The sequence below is a fragment of the Zingiber officinale genome, chromosome 1A (genome assembly GCF_018446385.1).
Source record: "Zingiber officinale cultivar Zhangliang chromosome 1A, Zo_v1.1, whole genome shotgun sequence".
In the NCBI taxonomy this organism is placed as follows: domain Eukaryota; kingdom Viridiplantae; phylum Streptophyta; class Magnoliopsida; order Zingiberales; family Zingiberaceae; genus Zingiber; species Zingiber officinale.
The window spans coordinates 25,740,876-25,766,385 of record NC_055987.1 but is presented as its reverse complement, the minus strand read 5'-3'; the positions used below and the strand labels follow the sequence as shown (position 1 = coordinate 25,766,385).

General features: G+C 39.4%; 4 protein-coding genes across 4 annotated transcripts; 2 read left to right on the top strand and 2 right to left on the bottom strand.

Moving 5' to 3' along the window:
- The first annotated feature begins 5,281 nt into the window (after positions 1–5,281).
- On the top strand, positions 5,282–7,686 carry LOC122021408 (CASP-like protein 5A1). Its single transcript, XM_042579531.1, has 3 exons — positions 5,282–6,083; positions 6,923–7,055; positions 7,329–7,686. Exons 1-3 carry the CDS (start codon positions 5,872–5,874, stop codon positions 7,521–7,523), a joined length of 540 nt encoding a protein of 179 aa, XP_042435465.1. The 5' UTR covers positions 5,282–5,871; the 3' UTR covers positions 7,524–7,686.
- Positions 7,687–9,556: 1,870 nt separating this feature from the next.
- On the top strand, positions 9,557–15,252 carry LOC122021378 (chaperonin CPN60-2, mitochondrial-like). Its single transcript, XM_042579506.1, has 18 exons — positions 9,557–9,803; positions 9,888–9,915; positions 10,104–10,235; positions 10,352–10,511; positions 11,023–11,198; positions 11,357–11,452; positions 12,773–12,877; positions 12,962–13,048; positions 13,127–13,216; positions 13,314–13,394; positions 13,478–13,546; positions 13,690–13,767; positions 13,863–13,958; positions 14,229–14,328; positions 14,408–14,511; positions 14,592–14,697; positions 14,780–14,858; positions 14,954–15,252. Exons 1-18 carry the CDS (start codon positions 9,766–9,768, stop codon positions 15,057–15,059), a joined length of 1,731 nt encoding a protein of 576 aa, XP_042435440.1. The 5' UTR covers positions 9,557–9,765; the 3' UTR covers positions 15,060–15,252.
- A 755-nt stretch (positions 15,253–16,007) lies between these two features.
- LOC122021397 lies at positions 16,008–17,520 on the bottom strand. The gene is made up of 2 exons (XM_042579522.1): positions 17,264–17,520; positions 16,008–17,109 (listed from the first exon to the last, which is right to left on the bottom strand). The coding sequence occupies exon 2, from the start codon at positions 17,014–17,016 to the stop codon at positions 16,279–16,281; it is 738 nt and encodes a 245-aa protein (XP_042435456.1). The 5' UTR covers positions 17,017–17,109; positions 17,264–17,520; the 3' UTR covers positions 16,008–16,278.
- Positions 17,521–18,335: 815 nt separating this feature from the next.
- LOC122021386 (elongation factor P-like) lies at positions 18,336–23,117 on the bottom strand. The gene is made up of 7 exons (XM_042579511.1): positions 22,862–23,117; positions 22,695–22,772; positions 22,443–22,549; positions 22,186–22,263; positions 19,641–19,742; positions 19,343–19,424; positions 18,336–18,688 (listed from the first exon to the last, which is right to left on the bottom strand). The coding sequence occupies exons 1-7, from the start codon at positions 23,028–23,030 to the stop codon at positions 18,570–18,572; spliced, it is 735 nt and encodes a 244-aa protein (XP_042435445.1). The 5' UTR covers positions 23,031–23,117; the 3' UTR covers positions 18,336–18,569.
- Positions 23,118–25,510: the final 2,393 nt, after the last annotated feature.

Genomic DNA, 25,510 nt, shown 5'->3' with positions numbered 1-25,510 from the left:
ACATGTTTATGTATACATTTAATTATAGAAAACTTTTTCAAAGTAAAATGTTGAAGATATGAAATATTTTTTAATTTTTTTAAAATTTTTTGATGGGCCTGCGGATTGGCCCGCCAAACCCGCAACCCGCCTTAGAATGGGTTGGGTTGGAAATTTCCCAACTCGCCAAGTTGGCGGGTTGGCCCGCCCCGCCTCGCCAAATGGTTAACCCGCCACGGGTCGACCCGCTCCGCCACGGGTTGACCCGTCTGACAACTCTACCAATAATCGGCTTGGCTAATACAGGTAAGGAATTAAGATACTCCTTGAGCTCTTCTAATGCCCGATCACACTCGACGTCCCACTGGAATTTTGTAGCTCGGCGAAGCACCTTAAAGAATGGCAAGCTCCGGTCGGATGACCTGGATATGAATCTGGATAGTGTTGTGATTCAACCAGTCAACCGTTGGGCTTCCTTCAAGCTCCGAGGCGGTGGCATGTCTTGCAGTGCCTTAACCTTGATTGGATTGGCTTCGATGCCCCACTCGGTGACGATGTAACCCAGGAAACGACCACTCTTCGTGCCAAACAGACATTTATTCAGGTTCAGTTTTATCTCATAAGCCCTCAGAATTTGGCAGGTCTTGTCAATATCTGCACATAGGTTAGCAGCATGGAGAGATTTTATCAATATGTTGTCCATATATACCTCCATGTTACGACCGATCTACCTCCGAAACACCCTTGTTCATGAGTCTCTGGTAGGTAGCACCCGTGTTCTTGATCCGAACGGCATGACATTGTAGCAAAATGTTCTGTCGGCAATGATAAAGCTGACCTTCTTCTGGTCTTCTCGGGTGAGCAGCACTTGATTATAGTCTTAATAAGCATCAAGCATGCAGATTAACCCGCAGCCCGTAGTAGAGTCCACCATTTGGTCTATCGAAGGCAGCGGATAGAAATCCTTTGGGCATGCCTTATTCAGGTCACGAAAGTCGATGCAGATCCGCCATTTATTTCCCGGCTTAGAGACTAGCACAATGTTAGCGAGCCAGCTCAGGAATTGGACTTCTCTTATATGACCGGCCTCTAGCAGTTTTTCTATTTCCGCCCAAATTATCAAGTTTTGCTCCGTGCTGAAATCTCTTTTCCTTTTCTTTACCGGCCGAGCGTCTGGTCGGACGTACGTGAAGCTCATGCTGAGCGACGCTTGGTGAGATTCCAAGAAGCTCGTGTGTTGACCATGCGAACACATCGTGATTTTGTCTGAGGCAGACAACCAACTCTGCCTTCTTCCCCCCCCCCCCCCCCCCCCCCCCACCCCTCCAGGTCGACAGCGATAAAGGTGGTTGCTTCCGTCTGACTTGGGTGGATTTAAACCTCCTCCTTTTCTTTGTATACTAATGTAGGAGGTTTTTCAGTGATTGCGTTTACCTCCAGGCATGGATTATTTCGAGGGTTCTTGACTTCCGACTTGACCATTTCAACGTAGCATCGCTGAGCGGCAAGCTGGTCGCCTTTGACTTCTCCCACCCGGTCATTCACCGGGAATTTGATCTCTTGGCAGTATGTAGACACCACTGCCCAGAATTTGTTGAGGGTCGGTTGGCCCAAGATAACATTATAGGCCGACAGTGCATCCATCACGATGAAGTTTGAAGTCCTTGTTCTCCTCAGCGGCTCTTCTCCGAGCGAGATGGCCAGCTGAGCCTGCCCGAGTGGCAATACCTCATTATTTGTGAAACCGTAGAGCGGGGTTGTCATAGGTAGCAACTCGCTTTGATCGATTTGTAATTGATCGAATGCCTTCGTGAAGATGATGTTCACTGAACTCCCTTTGTCAACAAAAGTTTGATGATTAGTATAATTGGCAATTACTGCTCGGATGATCAGCGCGTCGTCGTGAGGGATCTTCACTCCCTCCAAATCTCGGGGACCGAAGCTGATCTCGGGCCCTTCAGCCCTCTCCCTGTTACATCCCATGACGTGGATTTCCAGTCAGCGAGTGTGCGACTTCCTGGCTCTGTTGGAGTCATCGCAGTTAGGCCCCTCGACGATCATGCCTATTTCTCCTCGGGCGGCATTGCTTCTATTTTTTTCTTCTCGAGCTGAAGGTCTATTCTGCTCAACAGGGAGTCAAGAGGGACCCGTGTTATCGCTCCGCTGGAGTTACTGATCGCGTCACTCGGGCACCCTTCTTTCGTCCTCACACCATCTCGCGGATCTATCCCTATGGCGTCGATCGGGCGATGGAGATTAGTGGTGGTATCCTCTCGGCGCCAGGTTGCTAACAATCGGTGTTAGATCGTAGCAGTCACGCGTGTTGTGCGTTGCCGACTGATGAAAAGAGCAGAACATTGGCATCCATACCTTGCCTTTGCAGCCTTGTGACGACCGAAGGCCACATGCTGCACGGCATGTGTTCGGGCCTCCTGGTGTGACCGTGCTTCCTTTGCCATTGGCCCTTTGGGCGGTTGGTGGCTATTCGACGCTCGGACGTTGTCGAGGGTTCAGTTGGTGTTTCCTTTTTCCTTGCTGCTTAGGCTTCTTCCACATTTATGTATTCAGTGGCCTTCTTGAGCAGGTGGTCGAAGTCCTTGGGCGGCTTCCTGATGAGTGACCGGAAGAACTCTCCTTCGACAAGCCCTTGGGTGAAGATATTCATCAGCATCTCGGAAGAGATCGATGGGATGTCCATGGCTACTTGGTTAAAATGCTTGATGTACGGTCTGAGCGCTTCCTTGGGCCCCTGCTTTAGAGCAAAGAGGTTGACGTTCGTCTTCTAATAGCGTCGGCTGCTGGCAAAATAGTACAGGATTGCAGCTCGGAAGCCCTTAAAGTTGTGTATTGATTTGTCTGACAATCTTTTGAACCAGCGCTCCGCCGATCCGGAGAGCGTAGTGAGAAAGACTTGACACTTCACCCCATTTGTATACTGGTGCAGCATGGCTATGTTATCAAACTTATCCAGATGATCATCTGGATCGGTCGCTCCGCTATATTCCCCGATTGCCAGCGGGGTATAGTGCTTGGGCAGAGGGTCACTCAAGATTTCCTGAGAGAACTACAGATTGATCCGTTCGGGCGAAGCGTGGCTTCCGGATGCCTTGCCTTTTGGTGCATCTTGAAAGGGACTGTTATCCGAAGATGATCCCCGTTTCTAGTTCGCCTGGGTTATTTCTGAGGGAGTTTGGAACAAGGCACGATGGAAGGGGATTGACGTGTGTGGCGCTTCTACCTGCTTGTCAATCGGGCTCCTATTCTGCCCCCATACGGAAACCTGTTCCGCTTAGTCTTCTAGCCCCGCTCATCTTCCGGCTATCGACATAGCAGGTTGTGGTGTTTGTCGATTGACTAACGCCTGTTGTTGCTGCTGCTCGACCATTTTCACCGCTTGAGCTTGCACGAGCATGTCGAGCTCCTCCTTGGTGAGTGTCACGGTAGTGAGTCATCCAACATCCTCCATCTTCTCAACTCGGATGCAGGTTAAGTTCCCACAAACGACGCCAATATGATCCTGTCCGAAAGTCGATGAGATGAAAAACTGGGATGTGGCGCTCTCCCTGACTGCCTGTAGACTCCGCTCCGCCCTGCAACACAGATGACGTCAGGACCGAGCCAGGGAAGGGTCCTTGGTTGGTTCTCTGCGCTCAAGTCGGTCACCGACGATGATATAGAAGATGTGACAGTGGAAGCTTCCGTTGTATGATCTTCTTGTCGACCATGTCTGGTGTCAGCAGTACTAACTCTCAAAAGGATGTCGAGAGATAACACAGTGAGTCCGTTGCTAAGCCGAGCGGGTTAGCCGCTCGGCCACAACTTTGCTGCACCTGTGTCACGTTCGCTCTGTCGGAACTCCGCTGCGCCTGTGCCAAATTCTGTTGCTGGGCCGACCAGGATTCTGCATATTGTCCCCTCCTCCTTTTGGCGTCCAACACCACTTAATTGAGTGTTAGTTGTTTGACACACCTTCTCGAGTCAAAGGTGGGGTCAGACCGAAACCTTCTTCTCTCGGTTGAGGGGCCTGATCGTCCGACCGGCCAATACGATTATCATTCGTTTGACCATATGATACTTGAGCGTTGACTGTCCTAACTTTGACCTCAATCGTGACAACTAATCCCTGCAAAGTGAGCCCCTCCTTATCGTCGTATCACTATAGATAACCTATTAGGGTGCGTTTGGTTGGAGGTTATCCGTGATAACCTTGGTTATCCATCCAAGGTTATCAACGAAAATCATGTTTGATTTAGGTAATCGATGATTCTCAAGTAATGTTCCATGTCCGACACATTAGCAAAAGGGGCATGCAATCTGAAATCCAAAAACCTCAGAAAACTGAGGTTTTTCTTGATTACGGGGTTAATGAATTTTTTTTACCCAAAATACCCTCGAATAAGAGAAAAATGTGATAAAAAGAAAAAATGTAAAGAAAAATATAAAAAATAAAATAAAAAACTTATAAAAAAATAAAAAAACATTTTAAAAAAAAAATAAAAATAGAAAAAATAAATAAAATAAATAAAAAAATAGGAAAACATTTTTAAAAACATAAAAAAAAATAGGAAATAGAAAAAGCGTAAAAAAAAATTTAAAACGTAAAAAATAATAATAAAACATAAAAAAATATATAAAAAAATAAGAAAATAGAAAAAACATAAAAATTTAAAAAACATAAAAAAAAATAAAAAAATAAAAAAACAAAAAAATTAAAAAATAAAAAAAAAAATAAAAGAATTTAAAAAGCTTCGAAAAATTTTAAAAAAATAAAAAATAAAAAAACACATTAAAAATAATAAAAAACGTAGAATTTATAATAATAATATATATATATATATATATATACTTGATTTTGTAACTAAGGGTAATATAGTAAAATATTAAATTAGGTTATTTATTGAATTTTCAAACAAATAAATTTTTTTTTCATTGAATTAAATAATATTAATTATATTTTATTTTTTATAATCTTAATTATATGATTATTTAATAATCATATAACTAAGAATATACATAATAATTTAAACTTAAAATTATCAACCGTAATTCCAACCAAATAACTCCCAACCAAACATCCCTCGGCCATGCATTCAGATGTTGGGCACTTAACTCCGGTCTTTGCTCCGGTGACTAGCGCCCGGGTCTTCAGCGATCGATTTCAACCCCCTTCAACACTTGGGTTGTGTTCGGTATAAAATGGATCCAGAATAGGAAGTGGATTGAGCTTTGTGTGTGTCAATTTCCATAACAATGCCAAAATTGGAGAGACGGAATCATCAAGATTGCGAAAGGGAGGGCGGAGCAACTTAACAGGCGAAAGGGAGACGGAAGCCATAGTGTTCATCCGATGACACTCTTGTGAAGAGGGGAGGAGTCAACGGGCTCGCTCGATCACGCTTTCTTTGGCCGGCGAGTCGACCACTGCGACAGCCGCAAAAGCAGTGGTTTAGGGGCCTCACTCGTCACCACTTGTCACCGCCCGCTAATCAAACCTTCTCTGTGAGCGGATGTCCACGAGATGGGCCCCACCCATATTAATGGTCGCGGCTATGGGTAGTACAAGGTGGCGTGCCGAGGTCGCAGGCTTTCCTTGTTTTCGCTTGCTTCTTCACTTGCCGTAGGTGGCCGCCTTTCTTCTTCTGCAGTTTCTCCTCCTTTCTATTCCATCGATTCTTCCGGTGAGGATTAGGGTTTCCTCTTCCTGTCGAGTTTTCATAGCAGAGGCGAGCCAGAGTCGTTTCTGAGTTGGTGATTTTAGAGTGCGGGGGTGGATATACCGATCCAACCGCGGAGGGTGGTTGGCTTGTCGTGATATTGGCGATCGGAAGATTTCTCCTTTGGTAAACTGTTCGTAGCTGGGTTAGCGATGTGTTAGGAGTCGTGGCCTGCGAGATGTCGGTGAGCCGACCGGCGGTGCACCCTGTGGAGGCGCCGCCTCTCACCGATGCGGCGGAGAACCCGCCGAGGGTGAGGATGAAAGACATCCAGGGCATGCCGGGGACTCCTGGCGGGCTCGCCCTGCGTTTGGCTCAGTTTGTATCCGCTGTTACTGCGCTTGGCGTCATGGTTTCCTACACCGATTTCACCTCTGTCACTGCCTTCAGGTTATCTTTCTTGTTCCTTTCGCTTAATTTTCGCCAAGCGATTTCTTGGAACCGGCACCTCTTTTATCTTGATGACGCTTCACAAGTTGTGTTTTCTACTATCTTGTTCTCTTCTAACTGATTCTGTGGCATGTTGGCATCAATTAGCTTGTTATTTGTTGTGAATTTCTAGTATGAACTCGAGAATTTTGTTCCTGTTATGCAGGTTTTAGAAATGCAATAAAGTAGCACATCTGAATTTTACTGAGTGAAGAATTGTCTTGGGTAAATATGTTTCTTGAATTTAAAAGAGTACATTTCTCATGCCAGGTTAAGGGGCTTTATTTTTCTTCTGTTGCTGCTAGATGACCTGGGTTTAAATGAATGGTCACACGACAATGTTCTCAAACTAGTCTGTTTGTTCGAGTATAGTTCCTTTATTATATTTGACTTGTATTCAATTGGTTTTAGTTCTTCTGGCCTAAACGATGATCTGACATGAAAATATATTTTATGATCTCGTAGTTATATCAATTTGCGTCCGTATTTCCTTAACTTGCTAGTTAAGGTGTTTAGGATGTTCATCTGGATGCATAGTATTATCATCTACCTATCATTCTTGTGAGATTTAGATTTTGATATTTCAAGTTGTCACTATGTTTATTTGCAGCCAAACAGTACCATCGACTTCTGATTGAAAACAGAGCTTACCTTCTTCTAACTGCTTATTTATGATTTCTGTGCTTGTTGAATCTCATTAGCATTCAACCAAATGTTTATTGGACTTGCTATTTATTTGCAAATCAAACTTGAGAAAATGCAATTCTGAACATTTGAAAGGGCTCTTCTGTATTGTGCAGCTATTTGGTTGCAGCAGCTATCTTACAGAGCTTGTGGAGTATCTCCTTAGCTTTTATCGATATATATGCACTTCTAGTAAAACGCAGCGTGCGGAATCCCCGTGCCCTGTCCTTGTTTACCATCGGAGATGGGGTAAGCATAGATGTTATATGTTTCCTTTTTAAACAAGTTTTAGGTGACCTTAAATGTATGTTATTTTGCTACTTAAATAGATACTGTGACACGATCAAACCATTTTACTTTAACATCGAGGATTTTTTATATCCATTTGTTGTATCATACCTTCAATTCACACAAGCATACTCTAAACTACTTGAAGTTTGCAAAATGTGTCCTTTTGTGTAGTTAATCATATTCGGTTTATCTTCTCATTGGAAAGAAAATCATATTTGATTTCGCATGCAGATCACTTCGACACTGATGTTTGCAGCTGCTTGTGCATCTGCTGGCATTACAGTGCTGATCGGTAATGATCTGGAAGCATGCCACAGGAGGCAATATTGTGCAACCTTTGAGACTGCCACAGCCATGGCCTTCATCAGTTGGTTTGCAATCTGCCCCTCGTTTCTCCTCAACTTTTGGTCCTTGGCATCTAGATGAATTACATTACGATCTTTTGTATAGGAAGATATATTGGTTGGGGACCATGCAAAATGCGAGATAAAATATGTAAGTTTGGTGTTGATTTTTGTTCTATTTTCAGTTTTTAGTTTGTTTTCTGACAATTGTTGATAAAGTTATTATACTTAAAAGCTATGAATTAGAGTCTCGAAAATAGCCTTTTATAAAATAAAGTAAAACTGCATAGATTTTTTATGTATCGAGCTATCGTTTTTAGTTTGTTTTCTTACAATTCGGCAGTGGCATACGGTCACGTTACTTACCGTCTGGTAGCTGCATAAAATAGTTCAGGCACAACGAGAGAGAATGGAATTCAATATGAACCTGAAATAAATGTGGAGGCTCACGTATTTTTGTATGCCGCAAAAAATCATAATTTCCAAAGGATGACTACGTATAACCGTAAAAGAATGTGACAGCAAGTTTCATCTGAGCTGATCTCGCTGTGGTTCATATAGCTGCTAGAACTCCTGCTGTGCTTGTCAAAAATGAATTCCTCTTCGTCGTCAGCATGCAGCAGCCGCGGTGATGCAGTGGAATCGGAGTATCCGCACTGAGGGAGACTTGAAGTGGATGATCGGCGTCTCCTGGAAGGGGAACTCGCGCTTGAGGTAGTCTCTCAGGTGGAGGTTGGCGACGAAGCGGCGCCGCTTGAATGCGCCACCCTTGCGCATCCTTAGAAGAGCTGGGCGTCCTGCAGCAGGTCAATGCAGGCGTTGCTCCTTTGTTCACGGCCATCTAAGCAAATTTAGTAGTAGAATGGAACTATGATATCTGGGTTTCCATCCGGATTGAGTACCTCCCCGTAGTCCGTCCAAGTTCTGCCTGACCTAACTTTTTTGATCCAGCCACTCCTCATGTAGTGGAATCCTGGCCAACCTAACTTATTTGATCTAGCGACTCTTTACGTAGAGGAATTGATCCTATTCGACCTAATACTTTTATTAGATTTCATTCGATTCTGTTTCTTGGTCCGATTTGGAAGAGGAACATGTGATAGTATCTGAAATTAAGCTCGAGCACTTGACTTCACTTCCCGATCCATCAGTTTTCTTTCTCGAGCACTCCTGACTTGCCGATCTCCTTTCCCAAGCACTCGACGTTTGTCTAGCAATGTCCCATTCGAACTCAAGAAGACCGCTTGGGTTTTGCGTTGCTGAGTACTTAGCATTTGTTTAGCAACATCTCATTCAGACTCGAGTCACTTCCTGAGCACTTGGCTTCAGTCTCGGATCCGTCGGTCTGTTCTCCTGAGCACTCAACCTTTGTCTAATGACGTCTCATTCTGACTTGAGAAGCCAGTAGTCATCTATCGGCGACAGTTGACTACTTAGCCTCAACCTCTGACAACTCGCACACACCTAGCCAACTGCCCGACAGCCTTCGACAACTCATGCAGAAAGTGACACTTGGCCAATTGTTCGATAGTGTTGAGGTACAGTCCAATGATTGTCTACCGCCTTGTGTGCTGACAGCCTGTGGGCATTGTCTCGCTCGTGTGGCAGCTAATCTGAAGATTCAATTCTGTCGATTATATAAAGATCGAGGGAGGTAAGTGAGGGTACGATGATTCTTCTTCTCTTACTCGGATGTAACTCTTCTCCACTAATAATCTCTCTCTTGAGCATTTCTTCTTTTTGCATTTCCAAGAGGCTCATCTCATAGTCCAGCCCTTGATTCTATCGTAAAAGCTTCGTGTGTGTATAAGTACAAGAAGTTGGGATTAGTGAATAAGGCTATCTGCATTTGGTTTGGACGATGAGATGAGTCAAATAACGAATTACATCTTCCCATTGGCCTTCGCATCCAAATAACTGTGAAAAGAATGTGGAAGGGTCTTTAAAATATAATTATCTTCTTTCTAATTATTGTCATTTTTACCATTCCATTTAGCTTGTCAATGATGCTCCGCGAGGACCACTTATTTTATCGTCCGCCAGTGGCTTCCATCTCGATGAACGGTCCAGATTTCGTTCACATAGCGAGGACATTTTACTTAAATGTTAGTTCTAAAGTAAACCGAAGCCTCCGATACCGAAAACCCTAAACCCTGGACCTGGGGAGGATTCTTACGAGGTCCTTCGTGTCTCTAACCTGGCTGCTACCATCCTCTTCCCTTCCCCACTATTTAAGCTCCAGAAAGCTCCTTTCCACTTGATCTGTTCTACGGAGCCCCGGTATACCGCCGATAGCTCTACTACGTTCTCTCCTCGATCCGACCATGTATCGCGCCGTCGCCTCCCTTGCCTCCAAAGCTCGGTAAGTTTTATTTTCTAGAAAGAAATGCACGAAGTTTTTTTGTGTTCATGGTGATAGCTTACTTGGCCTTTTTGTTTTTTTTAGGGTTGCTAGAGGTAGCAGCAGCCGGCAGGTACAAAAGTCTGGACTTTTTTGGGTTGTGATAAAATTTCTCTTCATTATTGTTGTCTCTTTTTTTTTTATATGTATAAAGTTTTGATTTTGAGCTGCGATCACGATAATAGATATAGGGACCATGATTAGAAGAGTTGTAGGATATGTGATCATACGAGTTACGTTCTATTGCTTTTCTGGCTGTAGATTGGTAGTAGACTTGGATCGACTAGGAACTATGCTGCAAAGGATATCAGATTCGGAGTGGATGCACGTGCTTTGATGCTCAAGGGTGTGGAAGATCTTGCCGATGCGGTGAAGGTGACTATGGGCCCAAAGGTATAGATCTTTGGCTGGTTTATGTTGCCAAAAATTATTGATGGGATCAAGCAGGATTTGCGTCTCGTGACACAGTGATTTGATGTTTGATTTGTTTCTTTGATACTTGTTTGAAGGGTCGAACTGTTGTTATTGAGCAAAGCTATGGCGCACCCAAAGTAACAAAGGATGGTGTAACGGTAGCAAAGAGTATCGAGTTCAAGGATAGAATAAAGAATGTGGGTGCCAGCCTTGTGAAGCAAGTTGCCAATTCAACTAATGATGTTGCTGGTGATGGTAAGTTTTCTGTTTGCTTTGTAATCAGGTTTAGCGTTTTGTGTTTAATGGTTATCCAAATAACTACCCAACTATTTTGCACGTTTACATATAATATATTCTTTATATATTTGAATAAATAAGCTAGATAAATAAGATGACAAATTATTAACAAGTCTGTAACAAGTGTGGGCATGAACAATTCATCTTTGCTCATGGATCTGGCCAATTTCACCTTACAACAGCTTATTCACTATCTTAGATAACTTGAAAACATATTCAAATTTGTTATTTTTTCTAAAAGGATTTTCCATGTGAACAAACACAAATGAGCACTTATCAAGTATTGAGATTTTTTCACAAAAAAGTTAGTTCATTTGTGACTCTACCTACCTCTGCCTCCTTTGGCAAGTGGTATTTGGTTATTTCCTCTGGAAATCTCATGAGTATAACTGCCACATCTTCATTGATTAAAAGGCTACATTGGTTTCAGTGGCATGTTGCTAACATTGGGTGAGCTGAATTTATGCAGGGACAACCTGTGCTACGATCCTTACAAAAGCAATATTTGCTGAAGGATGCAAGTCAGTTGCAGCTGGAATGAATGCGATGGACTTGAGACGAGGCATCACCATTGCAGTTGATGCTGTTGTGACTAACTTGAAGGCCAGAGCAAAGTTGATTAGTACATCGGAGGAGATAGCCCAGGTATAATGTTATTTGGTATCCAGAATATCACAATAAAAGAAACTTTGGGAGCACCCCCATAACTTTGGAAATTGTAGCTTCTGATATTACATATTTTTTTGCTTAGTTCCTTAGTTGTTTATCACATCAGCAATAACTTGATTGATTTTCTGTTAAAGGTTGGCACAATATCAGCTAATGGAGAAAGAGAAATTGGGGAACTAATTGCAAAAGCCATGGAGAAAGTTGGCAGAGAGGGAGTTATTACAGTCTCTGTAAGCGTCTTATTCTTGGTGATGATACTTTATGTTACTTTATTTGTTGTCCACTCACATTTTCTTTTCACTTACAGTTTAGCAATAGCAATTACTTATGTTTCTCCGCCACTATATCTTTTTTCTTACTCATTTAAAGTAAATGGCGTTAGGTAATAATTCATCTTTCATGATATAAAACATTAAACACCGCAGGGGATTTTCCCTTCTCATAAACCTAAGAATGTTGGCCGTTTGGATGAGCCTCCATTAGCGCTTCCCGATTTATCCTATGGCTAGCGGAAAATTTCCGTAGGGTCGTGCCGGTCACTCCCATGATTAGTTGGTTCGAAGAATTGGATACCTAGTGTCAACTATATATATATATATTCTATCTTTTTAATATAAGCTCAATTTGCCTTTTCACATTTCACTTTTTACAACAATTTGTTCATAGTTGAAGTGTTGAATTGAGTCATAGACAGACTAGCTTCTTGATTGTCAGAAATAGAAAGGAAAAATAAAAGCAGACTAACTCAATTCATACTTTTTGGTGAAGTATAGCTTTTATGAAAAATTGCAAAAACGTAAAATTTTTCAATATTATTTGTAATTTTTTTGTGTCTGATACCACCACCTACAATTTTCAAGGCATCTTGAGACAAAAAAAAATGATATATGGGTCCACTGGTTATTGGATCTTATGTGATACAGATGCACCATTCAGGTCATGTTTTATTAATGTAACATTCATCGATCATTTACTTATATCATGGTAATATCTGATGTTTACTAATTGTTAGGAATTGGATAACTTGTGTCAAACATAGCTAAAGAAAATAATGCAAAAATTTCATTGACCATGCTCTTATCAAGGATGTCTTGTGAAAAGTCTTACTTTTTTGTTTCAATTTTTTCTTATTAATCTATTATGATTTGAATTCAAAATAATTTCCATTTACTTTTAACTAGTGTTCCATTAGATTGCATTTCCAGTTGTCAATGCCATTAAAATTATCTAGTCAAACATGACATTGGATTTTGATTGGTGCACAATGGGGCATCCATAATTTTTTTAAAATTTTTCTTAGTTTTGCATACAATATAACTATTGATTGAGATAAATCTGACGCACATGACTGCCATTTGGTGTAAAAAAAATATTTCTGACTGTGCATACTGTGTAGCCCTGTCTGCTTTTAGTAGTTTGTTAAATTTAACTTCTTTTGTTGAGCTTTCTTCTGTGTTTTATAAATTTCTGTTTGCTTTGCTCTTCTAGTTTGACTACATACCAGTTACATTGCTCATGAAAATTATCTGTAATTTGATGTACCCTGTTAGGATGGTAAAACCCTAGATGACGAACTGGAAGTAGTTGAAGGAATGAAACTTGACAGAGGGTACATATCACCATATTTCATTACCGACCAGAAGAATCAAAAATGTGTAAGCAGTATATCACGATCAAGTACCTTCCATCCATGTAGTGCTTATTTTATTGATTTATGAATGAAATTTTTTGTTTTGCAGGAACTTGAAGATCCTCTTATTTTGATTCATGAAAAGAAGATCTCAAACATCAATGGCGTAGTCAAGGCATTAGAGTTGGCATTGAAGGTGAAGTATCTTGATGCAGATTTCAGAATGTTTTTACCGTTGATATAATAAATACTGATACTTTTCTTCTGTGTTCAGAGACAAAGACCTTTGCTAATTGTTGCTGAAGATGTAGAAAGTGACGCTCTTGCGACTTTGATTCTCAATAAGCTTCGTGCTGGAATTAAGGTCAATAAAACCATCTTTTGTGTATTGATACTTGTGAATTCAATTTGGCACCTAGTTCTGGCTACATTCCAGCGCCCACTAAGTTGTTTCCGTACAGGTCTGCGCTGTTAAGGCCCCTGGTTTTGGGGAGAACAGAAAGGCCAGTTTGCATGATCTTGCCACTCTCACAGGGGGATCTGTGAGTACATTTAAATAGGCATTGTTTGGTGTTCTTCCATTAATGTATGGCGAATTAATGAATTATTTGCTTGTATGGTTTAGGTCATAACAGAAGAACTTGGCATGAACCTTGAGAAAGTGGAATTTGAAATGCTTGGATCATGCAAAAAGGTGTAGCTGTGTTTTTTTTTTTTTAACTTTTATTGTTCTTAGTTTCATAGTCAGTAGCCTGCATTCTGAACTTGGAATCAACCACGTTATTAGTATAGGCGTCCAACTGGGGGCATCGGAATTTATAAATGGTTATATTGTAGGTGACAATCTCAAAAGATGATTCTGTGATTCTGCATGGTTCTGGTGACAAACAGGCTATTGAAGAGAGATGCCAGCAGGTCAGATTCTTTTACATCTGATCAATGAGATACTGAAATGAATTAATGGAATCAAGCTTGTATTTTGTGATTGTTTTACCTTCCATTCATACCAGATACGATCTGCCATTGAATTAAGCACATCTGATTATGACAAAGAAAAGTTGCAAGAGAGGTTGGCAAAACTTTCTGGTGGAGTTGCTGTTCTTAAGGTATTCTTTAAGTTGGAGCTTCACTTTCACGACATGCTGCTAAAACGTTGTTTTAGAGCAAAGCAGTTGGTGTTTAAGTGTTAATTAGTTTACACATTACACTACTGCAATTTTCTCGTCTTAAGAATAACAGTTTAATGAGTTTTAGCATTTATAGCCTGACCAGTATGTTTCTTTACCTGTACTGTAATTTTCTTGACTAATCATAATCATAGGTAGTGGCAATTTCTATTTTGAGCTATTTCATGAATCTAGACATGATTTTTGCAGATTGGAGGAGCTAGTGAAGCAGAAGTTGGTGAGAAAAAGGACAGGGTGACAGACGCTCTTAACGCAACAAAAGCTGCTGTTGAAGAAGGCATTGTGCCGGGTATCTTTTCTCCATTTCTAGTGAAATTCTTGAGATATTTTCTTCACAATAGTTGGAGGTACTCATTGACTATTTTCAGGTGGTGGCGTTGCGCTTCTTTATGCATCCAAGGAGCTGGATAAACTGCAGACGGCCAACTTCGACCAGAAGATTGGTGTCCAAATAATTCAAAACGCCTTAAAGGTTCTTGACTATCTTGTAGAGCTAAAGCTGGTAATTTATTACGCCGTTATCTTTCAACTTTCCAGTCTGAACTTTTCCAGGCCCCAGCATACATAATTGCTTCCAATGCTGGAGTAGAGGGAGCAGTGGTGGTTGGCAAGCTTTTGGAACAAGATAATCTCGACCTTGGTTATGATGCAGCCAAAGGTCAGATTCATTCCCACATTGAGTTTCTTAAAATAGTTTTGTGACTAGTTAAAGACATTGATGATCTTTCTTTCATGACCAGGGGATTACGTAGACATGGTGAAAGCAGGCATCATTGATCCCTTGAAGGTCATCAGAACTGCTTTGGTAGATGCTGCAAGGTGAGTAAAATTATGTTTTCTGTGTGTTCCTACTGAAAGCCCACTTGGCTTTATCAAGTCCAAACTCATTTTACGTTCATTTGTTATTATTTCAGCGTTTCTTCGTTGCTGACTACCACCGAAGCTGTAGTTGTTGAGCTACCAAAGGATGAGAATGATTCTGCTACTATGGGCGCTGGCGTGGGGGGAATGCCATACTGATTTCATTGAATTTTGATCTGTTATCATGTCAGGATTTTTCGTATCGGAAGCATTTTGTTATAGAGGCTAATGTTAATGGTAAAAGTTAAGAGTGGAGTGTTTTTTTCTTTCTTTTATTATTTTTTGGTTGCTGCCAAAACTATTGTGATTCAATATGCTTATAAAAAAAAATAATAAATCATGTAACACCGAATTAGGATGGCCGGAAAAAAATATTAAATCAAATAACACTGAATAGGATGATTTAAGAATGGCTAGAAGGTTAATTTTATTTGGAGGAATTTTGATTCAATTAATTTGTTATTCAAATGTAGTGGGAAAGAGGCATTCAACTTGAGGTCAGAAAAATTATCAAAAATTTAATATGCTACATAATCATATCGGTATATTGATATAAATTTAATATCAATATACTCCATATGATTTTTATACAATATAAAGATTTAAAGTTTAATATACTGTACCAACCATCTCTAATTCAACATGCTCTCCTATTTATTTATTCATTTTATTTTACCATTGACTTTTCATCTAATTTTTTCATATTAATTTAAACTTAAGGAATCGATATATGAAATGAAACATACTCCTACTTTTTACCTTTTTATTTATATGAAAGAACAAAGCAAGTATATAGAGCAAGACCTCTTCATATTTAGAAACATTATTAATAACTCCAAGTATCACTAGAATATATAAGAAATCTAAATACAAGACTCTTTTAGACAAAAACTAGATTTGGTGGGAAAACAAAACTTAACATGCAACCTATTCCAAAATCACCCAAGTATCCTCCACCTGTTTCAAAACAATATATATCTTGATAGCTATATATTGCTTTTGGGAATCACAACTATCAAAAGCCCAAATTAGACCATCAAGCAGGAACATGCACAAGAAAAACAGTCATATTCTGCTTGTCATGATCACCCACAATAAAAGAAAACGAGAAGAAAACACAGTGATGGCACATTCAAGTCATGTACTTATCCAACTTACAAGAAGTTAATAACTTTCCTAGTGTCATCAATATCATTGACAATACAGCTCAAATCAGCAAGCATGAGCAATCCAAAATTTACAAACTGCAATTGAAGCAATTAGTCCCTGCATGAGTCTAATCAGGATAGAACACAGGTTATTTCTATGTAGCTAGGAACATTAACTATTAAATAAGTTTGTGATATTATATGTTAGAAAACAAAACAACAGAGTTCTGTCATCCAGCCATGTCGTCGTCGGGGAAGTCAAGCTGTCGGCATATTCCGGGATCTAATTTTGTTGATCTTGCCGGTTCTCTCTTAGGAGCAGGTGGGCATGTCTCTGCAACACCTGTTAGTAAAGGTAATGACAGTGGCGTATTGGGATATTTGGAATGTTGCTCATGATGCAACAGATTGTTTGCAGATATCTCCTGCAACTGGCACGAAACAATTAGTTCGAAGAACGATTGAGAAAGTAATTCTGAAAGGTGACCTTCTTCAGGAACATGGCATTCTATATGAGTGGAATCAAGAAATTCATAAAATTTCAGCTTCCGCAGGTGAGGAATTTGAATTCTCTTCAGAGTTTTCTTCATGGGGGCAACAGCTAGATCTTCTTTGGCAGGAGCAAATGGATCGAAGGTGTTTTGTAATGGGGTTTGGGCAATGGAAACGGCCTCACGTTCCTCAGATTGATCAGAAGAGAATGAAAGATCCAAACTCTCACTATCAGGAGACGGGGTTGCAGGACAAACTTCCATTCCATCAATGAGTTCAATGAATGCACCATCACAACCTTCAGAATAGTAATTACACCCGATCGAGGGAGCACGGCGGCAAACTTCTTGCCCACCACTTGCCACTTCTTCCAACTTAATTAAAGACCCCATCTCAATGATCTCCATTTCATCCGATTCAGAAGCTCCAATTTTGTCAAAGGAGAAATCTTTGAGTGCTTCAGAATCCATCAGCATAACAAGAACAGGAAGGAATGCCTTTGTTTGAGCGCTAGGGCAACAACAGAGATCGCCTCGATACCAGATCTCGTGCTTTCACATCGAGAACACCTGGAAACAGAACCACCCCTATAATTCCATCTCGAGAAACACTTGATCGGATCGACAAAAGGAGAAGTCTCCACGAATCCAGAAAATACCAACTCGATTAACGAAGAAGGAAAAAAAACAATTTTGAACAACAGGGAAAAGAGCGAAAACAAACCCTAATCATATCCTCGATGCCCCTCGAGAACTCCTAACAGTGAAGAAAAAAAGGTAAACGGGCTGCGTCAGTCGAACCGGGGAGTCGAGAGCGAGCGAGGAACTAACGGCAGCAAGCGAGATCGCCGGCGGGGATGGAGGGAGATTGGAGTGGAGATTTCGCGGGAGAGAGAGAGAGAGAGGAGGGAAGAGGGAAGGAGACTGGGGTCGCTTTGGAACTGGAAGCAGCCAAAAATTAAACAGAGAGAGAGGAAGGTAACGGGCGAGGCAAAGAGGAAAATTGTACGGAAGGTAATTATTATTGAAAAAGTTGATGAAAGCCTACTCAATACGATTTAGGACGAAGATTTTTAAAAAGAAAAGAAAAAAAGAAAAGAAAAAAAGAAAAAAATTTCAATTTTGTTTCTCAATTAGATTTCAAATTTTATTCTTATCTCAATCTGTCAAATTTTGACTACTAAACTTGCGTTAAAAAAAAATGGAAAAGAAACAATTTGGCGGTAGCAATTTAGGTGTTATTATCATATACTATCTTGAGAAGATGTTGGTAAAAATGTTCATTTCAATATATTTATATATATATATATATAGAAAATAATTTTTGTTATAAACTAAACTATCATCAATATTTATCCCTTACCATATTTCAATTTTTGTGGTTTTAAAACAAAGATTACTGATTTTTTTTCTTTTACTTTCACTTACTCTCTTTCCTATATATATATATATATTCATTTCCCCCTTTGGAAATTTTGCCATCTCCTTTTTCTACCTCTTGGAAGAAAAAGCCTAAAAATTCTGGACAAAACGACGGTAGTTATTCAAATTTGAATATTTTATATAAAAAATAAAAAGAAACTCATGATAGAAATTTTATCCAATTGAATCAAGGAAATAACATTGGCAGGGAAAGTTAAAATTTTTTAGGAGTATAATATGATCCAATGACTTTTGAATAGCATACAATTCTTTTGGATGAGATAAAGCCCTTCTTGTTCGATCAAAGTCATGCTTGTTCAATCTGCCAACCTGATGTGCTAGTTCTACACTTGGCTAGTTAAACAACATGAAGCACCAACTAATGCAAGGTATCAAGTGATTCTAAGAGCTTGAAGGTAACAATTGTGTTTATTGACAATATCCATCATTCAATAATGTGCAAAAGATGTTAAAGAATGATACCAAAACCGCCAGCTTAATCACAAGCTGCAAAATTTTATATGACAACCTTAACTTGCAATGATTCTGCGACTGCAAGACAAGCTGCAAAAAGAACTCATCTGAGACGATTCGTTGAGACAGCTTCCCTATGCTCGGCTTGTATACTGGCCGGTTCTAGTATCAACTAAGATCTCTTCGCCAATGCTCACAAACAGTGGCACATTCACAACAGCACCTGTGTCTAGAGTTGCTGGTTTTGATCCCCCTGCAATTTGTATGTTGTTCAAGTTAACATAAAAGTTTAGATTGCCTGTAAATAGACACCGGATAAGTTGGTGCTATTAAAATGAGGTTTTTAATAGCAGTTTTCCTTTTTTGTGGAAAATGAATGTGCAAATATTTCATTATCCAAGGGAGATTAAAGAGAAAAATATATATCATTCCATAGTACTCTTCCACTGTAGACCAGAATGTGTTCCAAGAAGGAATCTTTAAAATATATACTCCTCTATATTTTTTAGTAATAGTAGAACTATCGATAGAACTCCCTCTAGATTTTTTAGCAATGATAGAACTATCTATAAAAACTCCCTCTAGATATTTACTGATGATAAAACTATCTTATGTAATGTTAGCAATGAGCTGAAACTAAAGGGAAGCCGTAGGTATTTGATAATGTTAGAGATAACCCATTAGTCGATGACCATATTAAAGGATTCTGGTAGGTTATCAGCTTCAGTTGCCATAAAAAGCAACCTACCAACAATAAAAGATCTTATAGAAACTTAGATGGTGGATCAAATATAGGAGCAATCAGTTAAAAATATCAATTAACAGAAACAGTTTTGCAACCAAATTGATCATCATAATGCAGAACTATGGTGGAATCAAAATAAATCTCTCATGATTAGTTGATTACCTTGTACAGTGTCACCTTTTAGACCAGGATCCACATCAACCACAGTCAGCTTCACTATGATGGGAAGTTCAAAATCAATTACCTGTGGACTGTTCAGGGTTAGTTGCCATTGACTGCGCATTACTTGCACAGAAGCATCCAAAAAGGTAAAGTTATTCAGAGTTCAGCAATAAGATGCAAAAAACTGAAATTTTCAAGAACCCAACATTCTGTTTATATAGATGAACATACCAAGTTAGCAAATCTATGGTAATAGCAGATGGTAATTTTCATTGGTCAACCAAGGAGAGAGAAATACCCGTCCATTCCAGAAGAGCAAGTTGCAGTCCATTTCTTCTTTCAACCATTTCTTTTTATCACCAACATCTGCCTCAGTCAGACGAAATTCCTCAAAAGTTGTCTGTGAAGTATCACATATTATCATATGCATCATATCTAGATTCTGATATGTAGCATAACAAAATCAAAGACTAATTTGACAGCAGCCAATGCTACTTCAAAGCTTTAATCCATGACATACTTAAGGTTGCATGTTCTAAAATCTTCAATATTCAAAATGATAAAACAACATTTATACGTAATTAAGTTAGTTACTCAAAATTAGTATAATTTAGCAGACAATATATTTTAGTTTCCATGCTTTAACAAGAGTTGCATAGGAGATGAAAGTTTCTTATCACCAATTTGTGGTGAGCACAACAAAAATGTGAATTTTAGGAATGCTTACTTTATTTTTCATTTTGTAACCTCTACCATCCCCCATTTTAGCTGTGACACAGACTGCTTTATTTCACATAATAAAGTTTTCTTGATTGTTGAGCTTTCTAGCTTCATTTCTTTTAAGCTGGACTGTCTATCACACAGACAGAGAACTTAAAACTAGGGTGGCAGAATGATAAATGGATTTCCTATTTACTTGTTTTATACAAGCTTTATTCAGGTTACGTGATCAAAAAAAAAAAATCCTTGTGCAGATTCGAGAAGTTACTATTTCGAGAAGCTACTACGATGAACTGAGATGCCAGATCACAACAAGCAAGTATCACCAATTCACAGACTCAAACATGTTTGCCATTATTTTGGGATAAGCTCCATAACCGAATGCCATATGAAATCCTTTATGTTGATAACAGTTTGTAAGACATGATAAGTTAATTCATGTCATGTCATGTCATATTGTTATGGGCTAATAATTTTTTTTTTTTTTTGGTATTCCAAGTATCTAGCTCTTCGAATCTAGGAGGTGACTAGCCTGGCTCCATGGAAGTTAGCCACCATTGGTATGGGCTACTAGTGAACATTATATTCCTTGCCAAGAGACCAATTAATAGGATGGATATCCGACCATATGAAGCTATCTTCATGACTCGTATAACCATCAAGGCAGATGTAAGCTAGAGACATGAACATCCGTATAGTAATCTTTCTTGTAGAGTCAACAAACATGAGTATGAGCAGTCATATTCAATATGTTATACTATATTTTGTTCATCGTGGTCTTACATGTGTCACGGTAGTGTCTGCTTTAGATTTTGAAAGGGATAAAAACAAATTGAGAGTAACAATGGTAGTAAAAAGTGGAATCCACCACCCAAGCGGCCCCACACAGTTGGCCCCACGACCATTTATAAGGAGGTAAATAGGGAGTTGTAGTTGGCCAGTGCGGGGAGGGCTTTTTTTTCATCGGCTTTGCCAAGATTCGAACATTTGTCCTATGGTAGCAACTCTGCCCCGCATTAGTCAACTCAACCTTGCCGCGGGGGCAACAAATTGAGAGTAACAAGAAAATAGATGAGGAGGTGAACTTGAACAAGTATAACATCCTCATTAAATTTTGGGTCAAAATTTTGTATTCATGTAAAAATGTAATTACTCTTAAATAAGAGTTTTGTTGCTAATGTTGAGATCCATCAACACTGTTATCTTAAATAAGAGTTATTGTCCTGGTATATAAAAATAAATAAACAAATAAATAAGAGTTATTGTTGCTAACGCTGAGATCCATCAATGTTACAATGTTGCTAATCTCATCTTGCACGAGGTAAGCTTCTATTCCCTATTATTTTCTTAGAGTTATTTAATAAACCTTAGCATAAACAAAGTTATTTTCTTAAAGTCAGCTCTCTCATCAAACGGAGTTCTGATAATTGGTATTAAAACAGGCATTGGAAAGGGTTGCCTACGTGATTACGTAACCACTATTAGGCCTCACATGATGCTTCTATGCATGATGAAACATTCGAAAGGGTTGCCTAAATGATTGTGTAACCACTATTTGGCGATTCTAAGCTATAAGTTGAGTGTAAGACTTAACGCAAACATCAAGCCTTAAGTGGGGAGATTATAACACACCAGTTTAGCCTCACATTTTTAGTTGTGAAATAAAGTAACTCTATAAGCATACATGAATGCTACTATTAACTTTGGCTTAATCATTTTGGCCTGACAACTAAAATAGGATAAATAGCAAATTTAAGTACAAATTTAAAATTGAAATTAATTCCATACATGCCATTAATTATTTCTGAGTTGCAAGTTTGTAACAGGCACAACGGCAATCTCTCTACACTTGGGGCATCACTTTCTCTTAGGGCAGTGCCATTGCCACATCTACTAGATTATTTTATTTTTATGGAAGCTTATAAATATTTTATTCATGAGTCTATCTTGGTAGACGTAGGCTTCTGTTTCTTAGTTATTTTCTAGCCATTTGATAAATTTTAGTATGATGCTCCAATTTTGGCAATATCATGCATATATACCAGGGAACATGCGTGCTACGAACAGCTTAAACTTAACACGCTAAACCAGACAAGCAAATTGCTCAATATCTGTAAACTTACCAGATCCATGAACACAAATTGAGCGCCGTCTTTGTATGTGAACTGTTTGGTTTCCTTGGCAATATTTGCCTCTAGAATCTGGTACACCATGATGTATAACAAGGAATTAGTGGAGTAAAAGAAAGAAAAAGAAACGAAACATTGAAGGAAATTAAGAATCAATGCAAGCCAGCATTCATCAATAGTAAGATAAGACATTTAGTCATGCATTAGAACAAGCACCATAAGATAGCAGTTGAATATAAATTCGAATTTACCGTGCTTCCAGCTCGGAAGGTTTTCTCAACTGTGTTGCCTGTCAAGTAGTTACGCACTTTGGTCCGCACGAAAGCTGCCCCCTTTCCAGGTTTGACATGGAGAAATTCTACCAAGTTCAACAAATCAAGGAAAAAATAATTAACTAGGGTTTCTACACCACATAAATGTAGGCAAAAGCCGACGAAGGACACAGCGGCATGATAAAATAGGGAGCCACAATCCACGTTGTGGGCATTTAAGAGAGGCGATACCGAGAACACGCCAGGGAGCACCATCGACTTCGATGTTGGATCCTACCTTGATGTCGTTGCTCGAGAAGGCGTAGATTCCTGGAAGATGAGATAGGAAAACCTGGTGAGATGAGAGAAGACGAGTAGACAGAGGAGGGAGAGTTATTGTGTTATCTGAACTGTATTACGGGGGAAAGAGGAGGAGAACTTGGAGCGCATGGGCGTGCAGCGGACGGAGCGAGTCCTCGCCATCGAGAGGTGCGAAGGCACGATGAAGGAGGAGGGAAAAGGACTGCGAATAAGAGGAGCAGTAGAGGAGGAGGAAGAAGGAGGAGAGAAGAGGTGAAGGGAGCTCATTCTTTACGCCCAGCCGCTGCTTCTCTTTTGCGGAGACACTGCCTCCGCACCACACTGGCGTTGACGATAAGGGAACAACGAAAAAAACATAGAAATAAAACACATCGGCCATCACTAAGTTGTTGTAGTTGTCGTTATGGTTTGGTCTTGGTCAAATCGGATTGTGCATTTGTGCAAATGGCTGGCCGCTACACAGATTTAGCCTGGCATGATAAACATGGCCCTGTTAAACATCAGCACTGCCAATGCACCGACTCGAAGATTTCATTGCAACTTATCTCTCACTTTTATTGAAAGGCAATAAAAACATTTAATGACGTACGAAAAATTGATTAATGTTTTTACAATTTAGGGAAAATTTCAATTACCCCTAGGTTTCGAAAAACAAAACGAACCCCGTGATTTAAGGAATATCAAAAAGCCCCTTAGTACGATACTGATGGAAAAAAATAAACGGAAACGGTGAGACAATTATCCACTAAAATCTGTTGATGATCATACCCTCTCTGTCTCTCACCAAAGCATAATAACCCTCGAAGCAATCGATCCGTAGAAACATTAGAAGAACTTCTCTCCCTCTAATTCCTCCCTCTTAACATGTTTTGATTGCTCCTCATTGTATTTGTTACACTGACGCCTCATATGGTACACATCCTTTTTGGTGACTTGGTTGTGGCTCCATTTGACCTTAGAAATATTGTCAGCTCCACAAAAAATAATGATATAGTTGTCAATTGAAACAAAAAAAGAAAATCAGACTGAAAGTTTTAAAATTTTAACCTGAGATCTTGATTTTTTTTGGAACCCTTTCTTTGCTTAATTGGACCTCCAGCACAAGTATACTTGTTGTGACCAAATTATTGACACCTTGTACATTTAAGAGTACATGACCTCTTTTATCCAATTGTAGGTCCCTCACCTTCTTCTCTCATTCTAGCATTTTTTGGTCTTTTGATCCTTCTTCTCAGCTTAGGGGGAAAGTAAGTATGGGCCTCCATCTCAGTCAAAATGACATATTAGGAATTGAGTTTATCAATTGTGAATATGCCCTGATATACTACTCTTTTGTCAGTCTGGGATCACAACAATCTTTCAAATTTTACCTCCTATCTATTAGTACTATAGTAGCATGTTTACAAGGTATACCTGTGTGATTCCAAACACTACCATCACAAGACCTTTTCTCGATTGTGACCACATATGATGTATTTTTCTTCCCTAACCTCATATGCGGTACCATTAGCATAAAAAAATGACAATCCCCTACATTGTTGTGATATATTTTGTAAACTTACAACCACTCGTGGAGTCATTATATTTGTCCGATCATACCCGGTGGCATATCTTGTTTGTAACTTGCTCATTAGTTTAACCCTAAGTGTATCAACTAATGTTAACATAGGTTTCACCGTCAAATCACATATCCAATTGTTAAAGGACTCAGATGCATTGTTTGTGACATGCTCACACTTCAAGGATCGGAAAAAATCATACCTTGCTTCCAAAGAATCACCAATTTCACTCAACCATTGAAAAGCTTCTAGTTTAAGGTCTCTAATCTTATCCATTGCATCCTTGAAGTCTCTGTCAGTGTAAGCTGCTAGTAAGCCCTAGTAGCTGTCTAGAATAATTTCCTCAAAATAATAGATGGAAATCTAGATCTGAAATTTGATAAGATGTGCCTACAACATTTTCTGTGAACAACATGTGGAACATGCATATTTATTGCTTCAATCAAATCCTGAAAAATAAAACATCATTTTATAAATAAATTGCATCATAGTCATTAACTAATGAAATATAAATAAATTATAAAATTGGCTTAAACAATACCTTCTGTCTATCAGTCATGAAAGTCCACTTCCTATTTTTGCCAAATCCACCAAGAAAGTTATAAAGCAGCTCAAAGAAAAAACACCAACTATCCTTATTTTCACTCTTAACAAAAGCAAAGGCAATAGGAAACAACCCATTGTTTCCATCCAATTCAATTGCACTAAGCATAACACCACTGTAAGGACCCTTCAAATGCCAACCATCGAACCCTATATATGGTTTACAACCCTCCAAGAACCCTTTTCTCAACGCATCAAGCCCCCAGAAAAATCTTTTGACTTAAGGGATTGTTGCCCCTAAACTCAGTGCAAATTCAATCTTAGCAACACTTCCAGGGTTTGTTTCCATGACTATTAAATAATATTTAGGAAGCAGTTCATATGAAGATGAATGAGAACCATCCACAAGTTCAATATATTTTTTCGTAGCTTTATACACATGCTATTTATTGGCCTGCAATCTAAATTTCTGGAGTTCATCTCTAGGTACCTCCATTTTCACATTTCAATTTACCCGAACCAAACCCATTACTTTTTCCGCCATCCATTTTGTAGATGCCTTCAAATTTTTTTTTGGTTGAGCAACTGTGATCAGAGTTGCAAGTCTTTACACCAAAAGTAATGTCGTTTGGCATCAAAGATGCA

Bases quoted from the DNA above. Each gene is read 5' to 3' on its own strand.
- LOC122021408 (XM_042579531.1), top strand. From the start codon at position 5,872: ATGTCGGTGAGCCGACCGGCGGTGCACCCTGTGGAGGCGCCGCCTCTC. The intron at 6,084-6,922 runs GTTATCTTTCTT...TGTATTGTGCAG, and splicing joins ACCTCTGTCACTGCCTTCAG to CTATTTGGTTGCAGCAGCTA. The intron at 7,056-7,328 runs GTAAGCATAGAT...TTTCGCATGCAG, and splicing joins TGTTTACCATCGGAGATGGG to ATCACTTCGACACTGATGTT.
- LOC122021378 (XM_042579506.1), top strand. From the start codon at position 9,766: ATGTATCGCGCCGTCGCCTCCCTTGCCTCCAAAGCTCG. The intron at 13,768-13,862 runs GTCAGATTCTTT...CATTCATACCAG, and splicing joins TTGAAGAGAGATGCCAGCAG to ATACGATCTGCCATTGAATT. The intron at 13,959-14,228 runs GTATTCTTTAAG...TGATTTTTGCAG, and splicing joins GTGGAGTTGCTGTTCTTAAG to ATTGGAGGAGCTAGTGAAGC.
- LOC122021397 (XM_042579522.1), bottom strand. From the start codon at position 17,016: ATGCTGATGGATTCTGAAGCACTCAAAGATTTCTCCTTTGACAAAATT.
- LOC122021386 (XM_042579511.1), bottom strand. From the start codon at position 23,030: ATGAGCTCCCTTCACCTCTTCTCTCCTCCTTCTTCCTCCTCCTCTACT. The intron at 19,743-22,185 runs GTAAGTTTACAG...GATACTTCACAG, and splicing joins AATTTGTGTTCATGGATCTG to ACAACTTTTGAGGAATTTCG. The intron at 19,425-19,640 runs GTATTTCTCTCT...AACAGTCCACAG, and splicing joins TGCTCTTCTGGAATGGACGG to GTAATTGATTTTGAACTTCC.